At 38.1% G+C, this 20,561-nt stretch overlaps 2 protein-coding genes across 2 annotated transcripts in view; one reads left to right on the plus strand and one right to left on the minus strand.

Annotated features, from left to right (window-relative positions):
* Nucleotides 1–20,561, minus strand: part of LOC311278748 (nuclear factor 7, ovary-like) — a 1,193,180-nt gene that overhangs the window by 243,537 nt on the left and 929,082 nt on the right. The gene's annotated exons all lie outside the window — the stretch shown is intronic.
* On the plus strand, nucleotides 9,123–13,721 carry LOC311278758 (E3 ubiquitin-protein ligase TRIM35-like). Its single transcript, XM_084389785.1, has 5 exons — nucleotides 9,123–9,751; nucleotides 11,404–11,499; nucleotides 11,714–11,944; nucleotides 12,022–12,044; nucleotides 12,126–13,721. The coding sequence occupies exons 1-5, from the start codon at nucleotides 9,359–9,361 to the stop codon at nucleotides 12,310–12,312; spliced, it is 930 nt and encodes a 309-aa protein (XP_084245911.1). The 5' UTR covers nucleotides 9,123–9,358; the 3' UTR covers nucleotides 12,313–13,721.

Genomic DNA, 20,561 nt, shown 5'->3' on the forward strand with positions numbered 1-20,561 from the left:
TCTTGATTTGATTGATTATAGTCACCTTCTCAATGATGACAATCTAATACTATTTGTTGATTTTAATAAAGCGTTCGATACAGTAGAACACAAATTCATGTTTGCAACATTAGAATACTTAAAATGTGGGAATTTCTTTAGAAAGGCGATTACGACCCTGTAGAGCGAATGTACCAGCTCTGTTAAAATGGTTAATGGGACGTCTGGTAGATTTGATCTTTCTAGGGGCATCAGACAAGGCTGCCCAATCTCACCGTTTCTTTCTCTGCTCGTCACACAGGTGCTTTCTTGCTATGTAAATATGAATTTCTTTCAAGGTATTAACGTTTTTGGGAATGAATTAAAAATATGTCAGCCAGCTGATGACACAACACTATTTTTAAAAAATGCTGCAGAGATTAGCAAAGCAATTCGTACCATAAATAATTTCTCTAAAGTAGCTGGCCTCAACCTTAATATAAGCAAATGTGAGATTTGTCCACTTAGGAGTGTTAACCTCGAAGAAACTGATGGAATCCCTGTCAAGGAGGTCGTCACATATCTTGGTGTAAAACTTTGCAAAGATGAATCATATCGTGCTTCTCTTAACTTTAATCCGATTATCAACAGTACAAAAAGAAAGTTTGACTCTTGGTTGCAGAGATTTATCCATTTATGGTCGTGTCTTATTGTCTAAATCTGAAGGTTTGTCAAGATCTGCATATCTCTCCCAAGCTCTATTTGTACCTGTAATGATTTATGTCTGTGTTCCTCTGTCCCGTGTTCAGCAGGTCCCCGTTATGTTGATTAGTCTCCACAGGTGTTTCTGATTAGCCCCGCCCCCTTGTTATCTTGTTTTGCTTGTCTGTCTGTGTATTGAAGCCCTGTGTTAAGCAGTTAAAGGAGTCATAACCTAGTATTACATTGGATACCTACTGCTGTATTATAGTCTTTCAGGCCCTTCTAAAAAAGAAAAGTGGAAAAAAAATAAACACAGACCTACTTTTACCCTTATTTCTGAAGGCATTATTGTCTCGCGAGATCAATGCGATGTTTTGGCTGTCGTGGACGCTCTATATGGCTCTGCACGCCAGTTGAAAGTGTTGTTGGGACAGCGTCATTAAAAATGAATTTCATCCACTGGTCCCTGATAGTTTCGTCCGATTTTGGGAGATAAAACACATTTACATGTTTTTTATGGCAATCAACCACAGAGCAAGTCCAGTGTGCACTCGGTTTCTCCATCTTTCCCGACTGAACTGAATATGAGGGGGAGAGGGGAAGGGGGGGCTTCCTGCTGCGGTGTCCATATATGGTATATCCTGCTACCTCATGACGTCAAGAGGGAGCTGAAATCAAAATCTCGTATTTGAGTGCGCGTGCACGCGCGCTGGTTTATTTACCCTGAGGTAAACAAACGCTTCACTTTTAAATATCGGCTTCCCGGCCAGTGTATAATCGTTAGTCGATCATAACATACATTGATTCTCGTGGAAAAGTGAAAATTGCAGGTTATGACTCCTTTAAAAACAATGACATTAATTTAATTGTTTAATTTAAGTAAGAATGAAGTGAAGAGTATTATCAAGAAGAGACTAAAGGAAAGGTGGCAAAAACAGTGGGATAAGGAGAAAAAAGGTCGGTGGTTCTATAGAATTCAAAGGAAAGTGGGAGAGATGAGAATTGCAGGGAAAAACAGGAGAGAAGAAATAGTAATATCAAGGGTGAGATTTGGACACACAAGATTAAATGGTACACTTTATAAAATGGGTAAACATGATACGGGAAGATGTGATTATTGTGGGCAAGAGGAAACAGTAGAACATGTTTTAATTCATTGTCAGAAATATGAGAATGAAAGAAGGTTGTTAATTCATAATTTAAAAAAAATAAAAATGCAATTTATACCAAAGTATATTCTGCAAAATAACTCGAGAAATGAGTGTTATATTTTTATTCTTCAGTTTCTTGAGGAATCTAATTTGTGGGAGAGAATAAAAAAAAAAGAAAAAAAAAGAAAAAAGAAGTCGTCTTGATCCACACTCCATACCAGTTGGTGGCGGAAATACACCATTTTGTTGTTTGTCAACCGCCAATAAAATAGAAGAAAAAGAAGAAGAAGAAGCAGAAGCCCTGTGTCAGGGTTCAGTCAGTTCTTGTATATTGTTGCATCATGGTGGTTGTTCTGTTCCTGAGTCTCAGTCCTGAGTTTGTGCTTGTATATGTGAAGTTTTGAGTTGATTTAATAAAAGACTACTGCACGTGGCTCCTGCTTCCTCCTCTGCTTCAACCAAGACGTAACAGTACCCGAGACATTTACCAAAGAGTTTGACAAGTTGTTATTTGATTTTGTTTAACCCTCAGAGAGTCTTCGTTTAGCAGTCACACTGAGTGCCTTCCCGGTCAGAAGTGACCGGACACCTAAAAATCAAACTTCCTCCATCCCAGTAAAAACCAATGCAATTTATTTTTGTTCTATAATTTTTATTCTTTTTAATTTAGTATTTTGAGACAATTTGATTGAACTTATTAATATTTATGCAATATTTATAGTCCATTTTTTGCCATTGAAAATAATGTTTTTTTTATTTATTATTTTATATATATATATATATGTATATATATTTTTTTTTCTATGCGGTATTTTCGGTTAAAATAGAGACTAGGCTTTCAGAAAAAAATAAATCAATAAATAAATCAATTTATTAAACATAAAATTAAATAAATCATGTTATTGCATGAGTTTACCACTAGATGCCTGTAATAGCTCTAAATGGAGATGCTTGTGAATTCTAGTTGTTTTTGGACCAAATTACTTACTCTTAAGATGTGGATTGAATGTATTTTTTTAGAAATTCTCAAATAATACTTTTTGCCAAGGTTTATAACATTTTATTAATTATTATTTTAATAATTTTAATAATTATTATATTAATTATATATATATATATATATATATATATATTAATTATAATTATTAATTATGTTATGTTTTTCACTCTTGATGTTTTAGAGTTTCACCCCTTCATTGCTGAGCACTTTTTTTCTGCATAGTGGCCGATTTCTAGAGAATTTTTGTGTTTTTGTCAATTTACCATTCATTTCCTATGGGTCGGTCATTTTTGACCGAAGACACTGAGTGTGACTATTTTTTTTACGACCACTTAGCATGCTCGGATCATGACCTCAATTTTTTTTTGTATTCACATACCTAATGCCAGAAAAGTCACCAAGTATCATAACCTTCCGATGAAGCTGTGATTTTTAAAAATTCAAAACAGAAAATTATTCGGTCAGAAGTGGCCGAGGACTCTCTGAGGGTATAAAAAAAAAAAAAAAAAAAACTCATTACTTAAAGAAAAATATATGATGCAATCCATATGATCAGGGTGGTTTGAATGTTGAGGATTTTACAACTTTGAACAGCACTTTTAAAATAAATTGGCTAAAATGCTTTATTAAAAATAATTGCTCTATGTGGAATATTTCCCCTAACCATTTAATTAATCAACTTGGTGTTATAAATCTTTTCCTTAGATGCAGTTTTGATATCAGCAAAATACCTCTTCGTTTATCTCATTTTCACAAGCAAGTCTTTTTGCCATGGTGTTTGGCTTTTAAACATAACTTCTCTCCTCACTCCTTCTTTATTTGGAATAATAAGTACATTACACACCAAAGAAAAACATTATTTTTAAGACTTTGGTTTGAGTCTGATATACTATTAGTTAGTCAGTTGTTAGTATTACTGAACTATGTCTGAAATGTAAGTGTCATATTTCTGTTAAAGAATATTGTATTGTCATGAATTCTATTTCTGCCAAAACTTTATCTCTATTCAGAAATCAGGGCTCTAGGGGTTACACTGCAAGTAAAGTCTCCGAACATTTGTTTTTAGATAAACTTGATTTAATTAATGATAAATGCAGTAACTGATTAGATCTCTTTTTGTCAGCATCTCTTCTCCTCCATCTACATTTGTTTGGGTTAATATGTTTCCCTCATTTGAGTGGGAATATTTTTGGGGAGATCTTAGTCGGTATTGAGTATCAAATAAAACCAAAGGAGTGTCTTTTAAAACTGCTCACAGAATATATCCTGTGAAAGACACTTTAGAGCGTTTTCATCTGGATATTGACTACAACTGCTGTTTCTGTAATTGTGAAAGAGAGTCTATTGTGCACTTCTTCTTTGAATGTCCCTGTTCTTCAATCTTTTGGTATGAGATGTCTCAGTTTCTAGGTGGTAAAATGAACTGCAATCTAGTCTTAAATTTGTCATCTGTCTTACTTCATACAAATGAATTTGACTTTTCTAAATGAAAAATGTATATTATTGATTTGTTTCTATAATTAGGAAAATTTCATATTCATCAAACTAAATGGAGTAACTCAAAACCCAACTTTGCTCATTTAAAGCAGCCTTTAAAATGTATTTTGAATCTGTTAAGTTTTAAAAAAATCGAAAAGCCCAAAGATCTGTATCTCTATATAATATATAATATATGTTTGTGATGCCCTTTATCTTTTGTTTGTTTCTTTTCTTTTTTTCTTTTTCCACATTATTGTTTCAAGTTATACTTACCAAATGTAAAAATGTGTAAAAGAAATGTCAAGAACTAATTCTGTTATTTAGAACATTTCTAAAAAAATAAATAAATAAAAGTGCGGTGATGTAAGCGTTTTCATACGTTTCAGTGTGAATGAGCAACTTTTGGAAAGCGTTTGAAAATGATAGTGTGGACGCGGAGCGTTTTTAGACGAAAACTCCATTTCCAAATTTATCCGGATTAGTGTAGACGTAGCCTAAAGTGACTGTTTTCTAGTTTTTTCTCTATTTTAAAATGTAATTTATTCCTGTGATCTTTATTCCTGGATGTTCAGCATCATTACTCCAGTCTTCAGTGTCACATGATCCTTCACAAATCACTCTAATATGAGGATTTGATGATCAAGAAACATTCATTATTAGTTTCAATGTTGAAGACAGTTGTGGACACTTTCTATTCATCACAGCATCATGAAATAAAAATGTAAAAAACTGTTTACAATATTGATAATAATCATAAATGTTTCTTGATCATCAAATCTTCATATTAGAGTGATTTCTGAAGGATCATGTGACACTGAAGACTGGAGTAATGATGCTGAACATTCAGCTTTGATTCAGGAACATTCAGGAATAAATTACACTTTATTATATATTCACATTGAAAACAGATGATTTAAATTGTAATAATATTTCACAATATGACTGTTTTTGTTTGTATTTTTAATCAAATAAATGCAGCCTTGGTGAGCAGAAGATTCTTCTTTTAAAAACATTAAAAATCTTACCGATCTAAAACGTTTGACTGGTAGTGTACATATACAGTGAGGAAAATAAGTATTTGAACACCCTGCTATTTTGCAAGTTCTCCCACTTGGAAATCATGGAGGGGTCTGAAATTGTCATCGTAGGTGCATGTCCACTGTGAGAGACATAATCTAAAAAAAATCCAGAAATCACAATATATGATTTTTTAACTATTTATTTGTATGATACAGCTGCAAATAAGTATTAGAACACCTGTCTATCAGCTAGAATTCTGACCCTCAAAGACCTGTTAGTCTGCCTTTAAAATGTCCACCTCCACTCCATTTATTATCCTAAATTAGATGCACCTGTTTGAGGTCGTTAGCTGCATAAAGACACCTGTCCACCCCATACAATCAGTAAGAATCCAACTACTAACATGGCCAAGACCAAAGAGCTGTCCAAAGACACTAGAGACAAAATTGTACACCTCCACAAGGCTGGAAAGGGCTACGGGGAAATTGCCAAGCAGCTTGGTGAAAAAAGGTCCACTGTTGGAGCAATCATTAGAAAATGGAAGAAGCTAAACATAACTGTCAATCTCCCTCGGACTGGGGCTCCATGCAAGATCTCACCTCGTGGGGTTTCAATGATCCTAAGAAAGGTGAGAAATCAGCCCAGAACTACACGGGAGGAGCTGGTCAATGACCTGAAAAGAGCTGGGACCACCGTTTCCAAGGTTACTGTTGGTAATACACTAAGACGTCATGGTTTGAAATCATGCATGGCACGGAAGGTTCCCCTGCTTAAACCAGCACATGTCAAGGCCCGTCTTAAGTTTGCCAATGACCATTTGGATGATCCAGAGGAGTCATGGGAGAAAGTCATGTGGTCAGATGAGACCAAAATAGAACTTTTTGGTCATAATTCCACTAAACGTGTTTGGAGGAAGAAGAATGATGAGTACCATCCCAAGAACACCATCCCTACTGTGAAGCATGGGGGTGGTAGCATCATGCTTTGGGGGTGTTTTTCTGCACATGGGACAGGGCGACTGCACTGTATTAAGGAGAGGATGACCGGGGCCATGTATTGCGAGATTTTGGGGAACAACCTCCTTCCCTCAGTTAGAGCATTGAAGATGGGTCGAGGCTGGGTCTTCCAACATGACAATGACCTGAAGCACACAGCCAGGATAACCAAGGAGTGGCTCTGTAAGAAGCATATCAAGGTTCTGGCGTGGCCTAGCCAGTCTCCAGACCTAAACCCAATAGAGAATCTTTGGAGGGAGCTCAAACTCCGTGTTTCTCAGTGACAGCCCAGAAACCTGACTGATCTAGAGAAGATCTGTGTGGAGGAGTGGGCCAAAATCCCTCCTGCAGTGTGTGCAAACCTGGTGAAAAACTACAGGAAACGTTTGACCTCTGTAATTGCAAACAAAGGCTACTGTACCAAATATTAACATTGATTTTCTCAGGTGTTCAAATACTTATTTGCAGCTGTATCATACAAATAAATAGTTAAAAAATCATACATTGTGATTTCTGGATTTTTTTTTTTTTAGATTATGTCTCTCACAGTGGACATGCACCTACGATGACAATTTCAGACCCCTCCATGATTTCCAAGTGGGAGAACTTGCAAAATAGCAGGGTGTTCAAATACTTATTTTCCTCACTGTATATACAAAATTAAAATGATAAATAATTAAATATATATATAATTATTTATCATTTAAATTTGATCATTATATATATCTACTGTTTTGTGCATGTATTCCCGGCTCCCGAATAGACGACGAAGCGAACATTAACTATGAGTGCGATAAAGCAAAACTTGCTTGAGGGAAAACTTATTACAGTTCCAGATGATGCAGGAAAAACTACATTCTGGAAGAATTATGATCTTGTCATTTCAACCAATAAAGAGCCCACGGTTACGTACAGCGTAGAGCTTGCGAAGCTATCTTGGCGTACGACAGCAGAAAGACCGGTTCATCTTCTCTACAGCGACACACTGATCGTGGATGCACTCGTCCAACAGCAGGCCTAGCCGCTAGTAACAACACACACTCATCTCTTTCACACTATTATCTCCAACAGCCAAGTCAGTACCAGCTTCTGTACAATCCAATGGAGCCGAAAAATGTGTGAGTTTTGCTGTCGGGATATTAGGTCGTTTCATACGGTTGCTGGAAGAGGTTTTATTAACCGAGCGCAAGACCTAATAAATCTGGGGTCTTCATATGGGTCTCAGCGGAGAGTGTGTTACATGATCCCACAATCATCTCTCTGAGATCTAATGAAACCACGGCCTCCAAAAGACAGGTGCTGGTCAACGAAATATCAGAAATTATGTCTGCACTCGTGAGATCCGTCAAGCAAACGGGTATAATAAGCCAGTTATCAAAAACTGTCAGGCAAATGTCAGACACCAGGTTTAGCACTGTGTTCCTTACCTTGGATTCAGTTAAGCAGGAGTACGCTGAGCTTCGTGGAAGACTTGAGAGCCGCGGGGAAAACTGCAAAATTGACGAAATATCTATCTACAGTATTTTTTCTATGAGAAACGGCCCTCGGTTCGGGCTTCAAATATATAACTTTAATGGTCGGGTCGGGTTAAATGATTTCAGGTTCGGGCTTCAGTTGCAGATCTCTACAACAGATCCCAATCACTGTTCTGGAGTGTGGAGTTTCCATCTTGCGGACTCACCTTTCCAGACACAACTTCATGCTTTTGGATTATCACTTCTTTTGGACTGTATATACACTGGTGGACACGAACACTGGGACGCTTCAACACCCAAGGATTCTCATGGCCTGTTTTAGGGTGCGATGGACTCTATGCTTTTAACAGCCTGAGTGTTCCTGGTTTTATTGTGTTGTTTCAAAGTCTCCTGTGAAGATTGTAAATACACCGTTCTTATCCACTTTAACCTCAGTTTGTGTCTCATTCTTTTAACACCCAATTCCTCACACAGTAAATCTGACCCCATTTTAACTTTTGTAACTCAACTTAATTGGCTGATCGTTAAAACGTGACTATATATCATGGGCTATTTGGCATTATTTCACACTGTATCCAGAGTTAGTTTGTAAGATGTATGTCTGGTTTTGACTACGTTTCCCATGGTTCTTTGTATTATTCTACTCCATGACCTACTTTCCCTGATTGATTGATTAGTTATTCTGTTTCAGTTATCTCATTAATTTCCTTTGTTTCATCCATGCTTATATACCCTGAGTTCAGTCTTAGTCTCTGTCCGTCTTCATCTATGTATAGCGTGTATGAAGTGTATTCTGGTATTATCTTTAGAAATGTCTTTATGCTAATAAAGTGAATATATTTTTCATAATTAACAAGAAATACTAAATAAGTGTTAATAAAGGTGCTGACGAGTGATCCATGAGAGACAAACTTTTGTCTCATCTCTGTTTCTCCTGTTTATTCAGGACTTTTAATCTGTTGATCTGTTTGTTTCTCCAAACACTGACAATCAGCAGATGAACAGAGGAGTGTTTATCACTGAAACTACAGCATGAGAAGAAATCATTATAAGAGAGAGAGAGCATGACAGACCCTGGAGAAACTCTGGGACCAATAAAGAAGAGCAATAAATAAAACACGTATAAAGGTTTTGAGATATTTTTATTTTTAATATTTGAGTATTTTTTTGTTTTATCCAAGGCTTTATAGCGTTATATCTTTGTTTGTTTCATATATCTATGTTTCAATGCAAGTTCAGTTTGAATAGGCTTAGATTTAGTTAATTTTACATGAAGAAATCCTGATGTTGTTCTTTGACCTGTTTCAACACACCTTGATCAGAAGCTCCACCCTCTTACAACACTAACCAGGAAGAGACGGATTTGTTATTTCTCTTCTCTGCCATACTGACTTTATCTCGACAAAAGCAATAAAGAATCAGCGATCAGTGGAGTACGAAGGGGAAAACTTTACAGAAGAATTTGAGAAGTTTCTTTCTGAACAAGTTTGTTTCTGATCTTTGTGGTGATTCATTTTTTTAATCCGTCGTTCAGAAAGTGAAAGTAAAGTTTAGATTGCTGGAGCTCAAACAGTGAAGATGGCTTCAGCAGCTGAAGATGATTATATTTGTCCTGTGTGTCATGAAATCTACAAGACTCCTGTTCTTTTATCCTGTAGTCACAGTTTCTGTAAAGAGTGTCTTCAACAGTTCTGGAGAACCAAGGGATCTCAGGAGTGTCCTGTCTGCAGGAGAACCTCAAGATCTGAACCTCCAGTTAATCTTGCGTTAAGAAACTTGTGTGAGTCGTTCCTGAAGGAGAGAAATGAGAGGCGTTCATCAGGGTCTGAGGAGATCTGCAGTTTACACAGTGAGAAACTCAAACTCTTCTGTCTGGAGGACAAACAGCCTGTGTGTTTAGTGTGCAGAGATTCAACACAACATGACAATCATAAATTCAGACCCATCAGTGAAGTGGTTTCATCATATAAGGTAAGACAAATGTTTCTTGATTCACATGTAAAGAATCATAACGAGTCATAGTGTAACGGTCACCGGCTGGAGTGCCCTTGAGAGCCACCAGAGGGCACTCCACACCAGACTCTAATGTTCACTCACAGACTACATCTCCCATCATTCTCTGCCTGGACTCATCAGCACTCATTATCACATTCACCTGTATCTCATCTGCTTGTTTAGTTAACCCTATATAAGCCTGGTTCACCCCATCACTCACTGCGAAGTTTAGTTTGTCACACTGCAATTCTGAGCATTCTCCCTGGTTTCATGTCTCTTGGTTTTTGAATTTCTTGCCCTGTTCCCTGGATTACTCTTTTGCCTCTGACCCCTGCCTGTTTTGTTTGTTTTTACGGACTGCCTGCCTGTGTATGACCTATTGCCTGTTAATTGGATTTCGTGTCTGGATTGCCCCTTAATAAAAGCTGCATTTGGATCTCACCTTCGAGTCTCAGAGCAGTTTCGTAACACATAAACACAGATTGTTCCGGTTACTAACGTAACCTTGGTCCTGATGAGCAAAGATCTGTGTGCGCAGAGTTCCTCCTTCGATTGGGCTAAAAGCAGTCAATCATTGAGGTAATTCAGGAGGTGAACTCCCATCTGTCTCAGGGGGAGAGGGCCGCATCCACGAATATCATAAAAGTACGCAGAGCAAGAGACAGTCAGAATGGTAGGACTGTAGGCTGGTAAGCCCCTTCGAACGTGAATCTCAAGAACTGTGATGAGAGGCTATCTGGATATGAAAGTATGCGTCCTCCAGATCCACTGATAAAAAACAATCAGATCTGTGAGAGAATTTGTTTCAAAGTTAGCATTAGCATTCTGAACGGCCGTCTTACCAGAGCGCGGTTCAGACATCTCAGATCGAGGATGAGCCTGAGGAAGCCATCCTTCACTGGAACGAGGAAGAAGCGGCTGTAAAAGCCTGAGTCGCCCTTCGCTAGCAGAGCTTGTGCTTCAGCTCAGAGGACGTGAGCGTCGATGTCCGAGACTGAAGTGTTAGTCACACTCCTGAAGCAGGAGAGCCTGCGGGAGAACTGGAGCGAGTAACTGCATTTGATTATTTCTAAAACCCAATCTGACATGCCAGTAAAAGCTTCCCAAGCCTGGCTCTGGGCGGCGAGGGGTTTAAGAGGCTGATTTAATAATAATTAACAAATAATTTGTTACATTTATATAGTGTTTTTCTAGGTACTCAAAGCACTTTTTTTGCAAAAGGTATTTGCTTTTTATTTGAAGTGGCGCATTTTGTACAGGCACACAGACATGAACCAATCAGGCTTCAGTATTCAGTGTTGATCTGATTGGACAGCTGCAGTGATCAGGACTGGTTGTGTTTAGTCCAGCTGAACTACATTATAAATGCAGTTTCATAGATCTGAGGAATTAGTAACTACGGGGGCAAATATATTTTCACGCCGGCCCAGTTGGTATTGGAGAACTTTTTTTGTTTCAATAAATAACACTGTAATTTACAAACTGTACTTTGTGTTTACTCAGGTTGCAATTTCTGAATCAATTTACACAAAAACAAAAGAAATCAGGAGCAAATACTCTTCACTGTAATCTGGAGTTTTATGTATTTTAATGTTTAATGTTTTTTATGTATTTTTGTTCAATTCTAGGAGGAGCTCAATACAGCACTGAAGTCCTTACAGGAGAAGCTTAAACACAATGAAGAAATGAAAGCAGAGTTTGAGAAAACAGTTCGACACATCAAGGTGAGGAAACAGAAACGAGAGTCATTTTCATTACAGCTGTTGGATCACTATATACAGTTATGATTTGATATAATGGATAACAGTTTATTATTTCTGTAAATGACTAGCAGCAATCTGCTTCTGGATCTGTTTTATGTCGGGTATCCGAGTTTATCTTGGATATTAATGATGTGTGTCGATTGAGATGATTGAAGTGAATGTGCTTTGATTTCAGTCTCAAGCTGAGCACACAGAGCGTCAGATTAAACAGCAGTTTGAGAAGCTTCATCAGTTTCTCAGAGATGAAGAAGAAGCTACAGTCACTGCACTGAGGGAGGAAGAGGAGCAGAAGAAGCAGAGGATGAAGGAGAAGCTGGAGGAGATGAACACACACATCTCAGCTCTTTCACACACAATCAAAGACATGGAGGAGATGATGAAAGCCAATGACGTCTGCTTTCTGAAGGTCTGATTTCAGATCATTGGTTGATTGATTGATGATTGATTGAGTTCTTGATGATAAATGGTGTGTTTGTTCTGCAGGAGTTTCCAGTCTCAATGGAAAGGTGAGTGATCTGCTCCTGTCTCTGGTCTCTCTGGTTCTGATCCAAAGCCACTGCAGTTCTGACTCCTGAATGTTCTTCCAGAGTCCAGAGCTCACAGCCGGATCCACAGATGGCTTCTGGAGCTTTGATTCATGTGCCACGATACTTGGGCAACCTGCCGTTCAGAGTCTGGAAGAAGATGCAGGACATCGTCCAAAAAAGTGAGTCTGACAGCAGGAGATCTGAGCTGGACATGATGGATGGGTGGAGAGTTAGAGGCTCTTCATGACAGAGATAGATAGATAGATAGATAGATAGATAGTAGGGCTGTGCCATATCATACCGTCCACGATAATACCGGTATAAAATTTTGCATGATAAAAAAGTGTCATATCGCGATATTGGTGATATAGCGGCGCGAGGACGCGATATTGATGATATAGTGGCGCGATGACGTATGGCGCATTTACGTTACCTAGCGCGCGCACAACAACAAAACCTCTGATAGTAATAGCACAGCAGCATGTCAGCCTCCGAATCCGACGAAGATTTAGTTCCTAAAAAGGGAGCTACTTCAATAGTATGGAAGTGGTTTGGGTACAAGAGGTCAGATCTCCAACAAAACATAATTTTTTGTAAAATATGCAAGACAACGGTTAATGCTAAAGGTGGAAACACAACAAACTTGTTTCACCACTTAAAACAAAAACACACCGTCGAGTATAACCAGGCTATGAAGATACGCGACGAGACACTAGCAGCTGGTGATGTGCGGCCCAAAAGTAAACAAATGACTCAACCGAGCATCGCTGGAGCACTCGCTAGTTGCACTCCATATGACAAGAAGAGTAAACGGTGGATGGAAATTACTGATGCGGTTACATATTGTTTGGCCAAGGATATGATGCCAATCCAAACGGTGGATAAGGAGGGATTTAAGCAACTGGTTAAAAAGCTCGACCCAAGATACAGCATCCCAGGTAGAAAATATTTTTCAAAGACATCCCTGCCTGAGATGTATAAAACATGCCGCGACAAACTTGCAGCTATGCTATCGTCGGTGGAGTTTTTTGCCTCAACTACGGACATGTGGTCGAGCCGAACAGCAGAACCATTTATCAGCCTGACCGTGCACTACATCGACAACGACTGGAAGCTACACAACTCCTGCCTTGAAACAAGTTACTTTCCCGATGATCACACAGGTGTAAATATTGCGAGTGGTTTAAGGGAATTTCTTAACTCATGGCATTTAGAAGAGGACAAACAAGTGTGTGTGACAACAGACAGCGGGGCCAATGTTGTTAAAGCCATCGCTCTCAATAACTGGACTAGACTGTCATGCTTTGGGCATCGTCTGCACATTGCTATTGGTAAGTTTCATTTACCAAACAAAAACTGTGTGTGTGCTTGGCCAGCTTGCCTTGAATATATGGTTTATGAGGGCACAAATGTGTATAATGGGTATTACACCATAAACATGGTTTATGAGGGACATTGCCTGTGTCCTCGTAAATCAAATGGCTTAAAAAACACTATAGCTGTCCGTTCACATATCGCGTCTTTCTAAAGCGCTTGCTCCCCCGTGGCGTCTGTTGTTGCTATGAAACTATGAACTGCGATCTCCTCAACGACGAGGAAGTTTCAGTAATGCAATTTCCACTGCCGAAAAACGCTTGCTGTAGCTCTGCTACAATATTTGCAAAAAAAAAAAAAAAAAAATCTCGCTGCGCCTGGCAAAAACGTGCGTGTCACTTCTATTATGAGCGCGATTGCTGCGTGCCTACATTTGAAATAATGAACTTGAGCATGCAAAATACACAGTATGTTTACGGTCTATGGAGAGTCCCCATAAACCACATATTCAAGTAAGCCTGTGTGTGTGTGTGTGTGTGTGTGTGTGTGTGAGAGAGACTAACTGTCTTTCTTTATCTTCAGAGAGGAGTATGAAAGATTCAAGGATTGACAGAGCAGTGGGAGTTGGAAAAAAGATTGTGGCTGCATTTGCTCACAGCTGGAAGCGGCAGCGGGCACTCCGTGATGCTCAAGTGGAAATGGGCTTACCTCAGCACAAACTGGTCACAGAATCTCCCACACGATGGGGATCAAGACAAAAGATGATCCAGCGGCTGTTGGAACAAGAAAAGGCCATCACACAGGTTTTAGCTGCTGACAGGTCCACCAGACACCTGGTGCTAACGTGGCAAGATGTAGAGGTTCTTGATTCTGTGAGCAAGGCTCTAGGTCCTCTCCTTGAATTTACTGATGCATTCTCTGCTGAAGACTACGTCACCATCTCATGCGTAAAGCCTGTTCTTAAGTTATTCAGTAATAACATCCTACAGGCAAAGGAGAATGACACAGACCTCACGAAGACAATCAAGAAGTCTGTACTGGACTACATGAACAGCAAGTATGGAGACACTGTGACTGAGGATCTGATCAATTTAGCAACTCTGCTTGACCCACGTTTCCGCACTGAACACATGAGTGAAAGTGAGAGCAAAGCTATTCAAGCCAGAGCAGCTCGTGAGGTGGAATCCCTTTTATCAGAGCATACAGCTGAACCCCCTCTGGAAACAGCAGAAGACACCCAACTGACTCAAGGTGCCTCCAAGAGACCAAAGAAGACCCTTGGAAGCTTTTTCAAAGGCGCAACAACAGAGAAGACAGCCGTGTCTGAGAGAGAGACAATAACAGCTGAATTACACAGCTACTTGAACTGTCCACCAGCAGACAGCGAGTGTGATCCCCTTATGTGGTGGAAAACGCATGAGGTGAACTTTCCTCGGATCAGCCGTTTAGCCAAGAAATACTTATGCATCCCTGCCACCAGTGCTGCCTCAGAGAGGCTGTTCAGTACTGGCGGGAATGTAGTAACTTGTCAAAGATCAGCTCTTAAGCCAACGTCAGTGAATATGCTGGTGTTCTTGACAAAGAATCTCTGAATGTTATGTGTCTGCCACATGGATGGATGGCTAAAGTGTTTACTTGACTCATTTCATTTTATATACATTTTTTGTTTGCACACAGAATTAGAGGCTATGTGAATTTAATCATTTTAGCACTGATATACCTCAATTGATGCCAATCCAAAAAAGATGCAAGGCAACTGTTAAGTTTTGATAGCAATTTTTTAATATATAATATAAGCAGTGTGTTTTACATTTTTAAGGTTTGTTTGGATTGCTGCTGTTTGTTTACATTTGTACTTAAAAGTTTAGGTCAATTTTATTAGGTGACAATATTGTGCAGGCTCCTGAAGTTATTGTTAATATTTTTAAGTTATTACTTTAGTTATTGTTAAACTAAAATGTTAAGGAGTTATGTTATACTTTTTTTGCACTAATCACCAATAAAACGTTGTTTCATATATTTTTTTCTATATCGTCATAAATATCATTATCGCAAATATTCTTGAAATATCATGATATAATTTTGAGGCTATATCGCCCACCCCTAATAGATAGATAGATAGATAGATAGATAGATAGATAGATAGATAGATAGATAGATAGATAGTTCATAATATTACACTGTCTTATAAACTAACATGGTCATGTTTATATAGTAACAAGCTTTCGGGTGGAATAGTTTATAGAGTAAATAAATGAGCATGGAACTAAACCTGATCTTCTACACAGCGATAATAATAATGAGTTTATTCAAGTGTTCTATTAGTACACTTCTTTTCAACTAAAAATAAGACCGCATACTTTCAGTCTACATTTTATTACATTTTTATATACTTCTCGAAAATATTCTTTATGTACTTCTCAGAAATATTCTTAAAATTACACGTGTACTTGACTTATACTGAGAGAAAAGTCCAAGTATATTTGGCCTGTACTCAATCATTTGATCGAGATATACTTAAAAGTATAATTAAGTATTCAAAGTATACTTTGCTTGTAATTGTGTTAACTCTTTTGATCGAGTAGCCTTTTAAATATAAATAATATTGATTAAAAAATAAAAATATTATTTTTTTTATTATATTTTTGATTATTTGATTTTGTTTATATTATTTTTTTCAAAATATTGATTAAAATATTGATATAAAACAGATATGTTTCTAATTCTGTGTATCTGAATTTATGTGTAGGCTAGTCCACTGGTGTACATAGGAATTTACTTTAATTCAACTTTACTCATTAACAGAATTTTCCAGCTATCCATGTTTTCACTGGTATACGGTAGGGGGCGCTATGACACATCTTCTAGTACAGAATCTCCGGCTCAAAACACAGGAGAAGAAGAAGCTGAAACAAGTGATAGAAGATTGCTCACCCAAATGTAAAATAACGTGATCATCAAACATTAAACAGCTTGTAAATCAAAACTGCTTAATGTTTCCAAATGAAATAAAGCGTAACCCATGTAGAGAAAACGACTGAAGCTGTGGGGGTGTCGGACTCGATCTACTCCATCTGTGTGTGATCATCGTTCTGGATCTGATCAAGTCTGATCTGACTTTGACTTTGTCTTTGACAAAAATGTGATTTTCGCAACTTTTTTGAACCCCTTACCTGTCAGGGATCACTGGTGATCCCAGATTATTTTAGTTCAAAATATGTTTGAGCTTATATATCTCAATATTAATAACAGTCTGGTTAATTTTGAGTCTTGAACTATAAACTCTCAAGTGTTGGCTTTCTAAATGTATGTGTGTTATGTTTCTATTCAGAATTACTTATGAGCAGTAACCTTTTTATTTTGGGCATTTCATGTAAAAATTGGGGGTGATGGGGAAGGGGTTAAAATGTTGCCTTTCTTTATGAAACTCACCGACATTCAAGTGTTGATAAAGGATGCATGAAGGTAATAAAATGTTTTTAAAAGTAAAGTACAGTTAAAGGGATTTTTCAAGTATAAAAAATAACATTTGAATATAGTGGTATATAGGCCTACTGCCAGTGCAAAAATAATATATAAATAGTAAACTATAAGTATAATGTTAAGCAGTGACGTGCGGTGATGTCTTAAAGAGGCTAGGCACTGAGTTATGAAAGCCAGATTACCTGATTTATTGTTTAGGCTAATAATACATAATAACAGTAGGCTAAACATTACGCACAAGCGCGGCATATCAAGAAATGTACAAATCAGGATGTATATCGCGTGTATTCTCTCAGTCTCTCTCTCTCTCTCTCTCTCTCTCTCACTCACTCACACACACACACACACACACACACACACAAGCGCGGCACACAGGCACACACCGGTAACAGTAGTTAATGTTCACTCCAGCATTAGAGTGCAACCATTCTTCATCATTATTGTTGCACAGCGGCCAAAAGTAAAAGTAAAATCACACACTGCTCAATTGAATATGAAGTCAAATGGCTTGCATTAATTCAACCATATTTATCAATTCAATATTAAGCCCAAAATAGTTTTTGACTCACCAATCGGTAGATTATTTGTAGCCTACTGCCTACATAAAATTCATCCGCCGCCCTTTCCTCGTCAAGACATCGATCACAGCTTTGTAAATCTTTACGGGCCTTCGGTTTGCAAAGTCTCTGGCTCTCAATTTAAAACAATTTTTAACTCTGTGATGACGGCCTTTTAACTCCGGTGCTGTCATTTTGGCTTTGAATTTGGCGCGGGGATTAGGTATGTAGGCTAGCTGTGGTGTAACGTTAATGACGTTAGCTGCGCAAATGTCCAGTGATATCTCGATTTTAATTGGTCCATGTCTGATATGTTACGGAGAAGTTACGGGCATACCATATTTACGTCCAAAGGCACAGCAGAGTTGTGCTTTTTGACGTACATGTTAAAGAATACAGGATCGAAGTGCGCATGCGCAACATGGTTTTTTCGCTTGCTGTCTGCAATGAATGGACAGTAAAAGCACTGCTTATTCTACCATTTGTTTTTTATTTGATTATGCGTAACTGCTACATTTGTCATCATAACGTCTAAATAATTAAACAAGAATAAACAGTAAAAATACAAATACAAGTTTATTATTTAATAAACAATTTTATTTTTGAATTTTGGCAGGGTAGGCAGTGCCTAGTTTGCCTACCCAGACCGCACGTCACTGATGTTAAGTTCACTTAAAGTCGGCATGAAATCAAATTTGACAAATCTTCTTTTTTATATGTAATATTGTAGTGTTTATTATAAATGATTTATCTGTGCACTTCATTATTTTTTTTAAATTCATGTACCCTTATAATCTTTAATCAAATACATTACCCTTCCCTCCCCCCTCGAAACGACCTCTCTTCTCTTTCGGTCACGTGCCATGGCCAAAGGGTGCGGCCAGAGCCGATGAGGGTGCGGCTATCAGTGTTTAAGATAGATTGCAGCCTACCATTCGGACATGTCGAGATGCTCTCGAGGGTGAACTTGACTGATAACTTGACTTGAATTATCTTGGTTCGCGGGAGGCTCATATAAATATGGGCTGATTCCTGCCTGAAAATTTAGCTCCTCGTTCTCGTCGCCGGGCTCCTCAATAAAAAATCCTTCATGTGAGGGTAACGGTGGAGAGAAATCCTCCACAACTGAATGTAAACTGGCATTCAAATCTGCCTCCATTTTGTTTGCAACGCCCAACCTCCAATGATCCAATCAATTCCCGAAGGATGAAATCAAGCCCCGCCCTACATTTTTTTTCTAATTTCAGAAGCTGTTTCACTCGGATATACGTCACAACAAGGAAAAAATGACCATCTTAACTTCCGTTTCATGCCGACTTTAAAGAAAACTTGTAGTATAAAACTACCAAACTAGTAGTTTACTGAGAGTACACTAAAAGAAAACTTGCAAGAATACTTGCAGTATAAAACTACTTAACTAGTAGTTTACTGAGAGTATACGTCAAAGTAGGGCTGCACGATTAATCGCAATAAAATCGCACACGATTTGGCAAAGGCTGTGATTATTTTGTGCGCAGTTTGTCAGTGGAGTGCGGCTGATCGGTAGTAGATACTGCTCCATCTGAACGCCAGAGGGCGCTCTCACGCAAACACGCTAAATATGCCCCGCCGCAGAAGTACAATAATGCGCATCATTCCAGGAAACCCCTATCGCTGTGGCTGAATAAACAGAAGATTGAAACGCTTTGATTAAACATGACTTGTAAACACACGACTGCCTTATTCTGTGTAAGAAGCACATCATCTCACAGAAGGAGGAGCTCAGCTGTCGTTATGAAGTGAGTTTGGAGTAAATGCATGTGACTAAATGTTGCATGTTATTAAAAAGAGGTTCATAAAAGCTTCTCATGTTTTGGAAAGATGTTTGACACGTGTTGTTTTTTTCAAATGCAGGTTATAAGCGACTCAAACTCACAGTGCTTTCAGATAGAGCAGCGTTTACTGAGCCGATCATCACTGACACACTGCGCATAAAAAATAATCGCAGCCTTTGCGATTTTAAAACCGCGATAAGCGATCTCGATTTAAGTGCGATTACATGTAAATTGTGATTAATCGTGCAGCCCTACTTCAAAGTGTACTTTCATAAACAAAAAATTTGCTACAAGTATTAAAATAGTAAACTACTAGTATAACCATAAGTTCACTTGCAGTACAAATGAGAAACGTAATTATGAACTAGTTTACTACTGTTACACTTATAGTACACTTAAACATATACTTTTATATACTAAAAGTGGGCCAATTTAGTCCCAAGCGGTATTAAAATAATACACTTACAGGTTTACTACTAGTACATATTGACATTAGTATACTTACTGCATAATGTATACTTAAAAATATACTTGAACATTACTTAAGTATACTTCATAAAATGAACTTGAAGTATAGGGTAGAGTGGGGGAAAACGCCCCCCTTAAGGAAAATGTGACATTACAGTGAAACAAAACATAAATGTGACTAGAATTGCCATCCCGGTTTTGAGTGACTATGGCAGGAGTTATTCACCAAATATTAAAATTGCTCAGCCTTCATAATTAATTAGTATTTTCACTGAAAATATTTTTGTACAAAGGGGGCGTTTTGCCCCAGCGGTGGGGTAAAACGCCCCCCAAGGTGGGGTAAAATGCCCCCTTTCTTACCAACCAGTTTGCTTCATAGATCAACAGCAAAATTAACAGACAATAGTTTTTAATCTCTAAAGGTAAAAGGCAAGTAATGTATCAACATGTATATATATTCATATTTATTTCAGCAATGTCCAAAATAGGCAAAATTAACTACTGTTGAAAACCTTTTTCTTCGTCGAAGCAAGAGACCAGGAGACGTTGGGGATCACGTTCAAACAAAGTTATTCTTTATTGAGGACTGCGTTGACGCGACTGCAGTTCTTCCCAAATCAGTCTGGCTAACATACTTTACATGGTTTCTTTATAGGCCTTTCAGTGGGCTGTCCTTAAAGGTGCTAAACATACACACAGCCTTAGAGGTAACCACTAAATCTAATCATCTAAAGACAATAGAGGCAATTGCCCCCAACTGACTTCCCCAAATGGTATAAACACAAATGGTCCCGAGAACTAAGACTATGTAACAGTCACACACAGTTCAGCTCTTAGTTGGAAGATCAAAGATGGTATAA

Source organism: Rutilus rutilus (genome assembly GCF_951802725.1).
Source record: "Rutilus rutilus genome assembly, chromosome: 19".
Taxonomy (NCBI): domain Eukaryota; kingdom Metazoa; phylum Chordata; class Actinopteri; order Cypriniformes; family Leuciscidae; genus Rutilus; species Rutilus rutilus.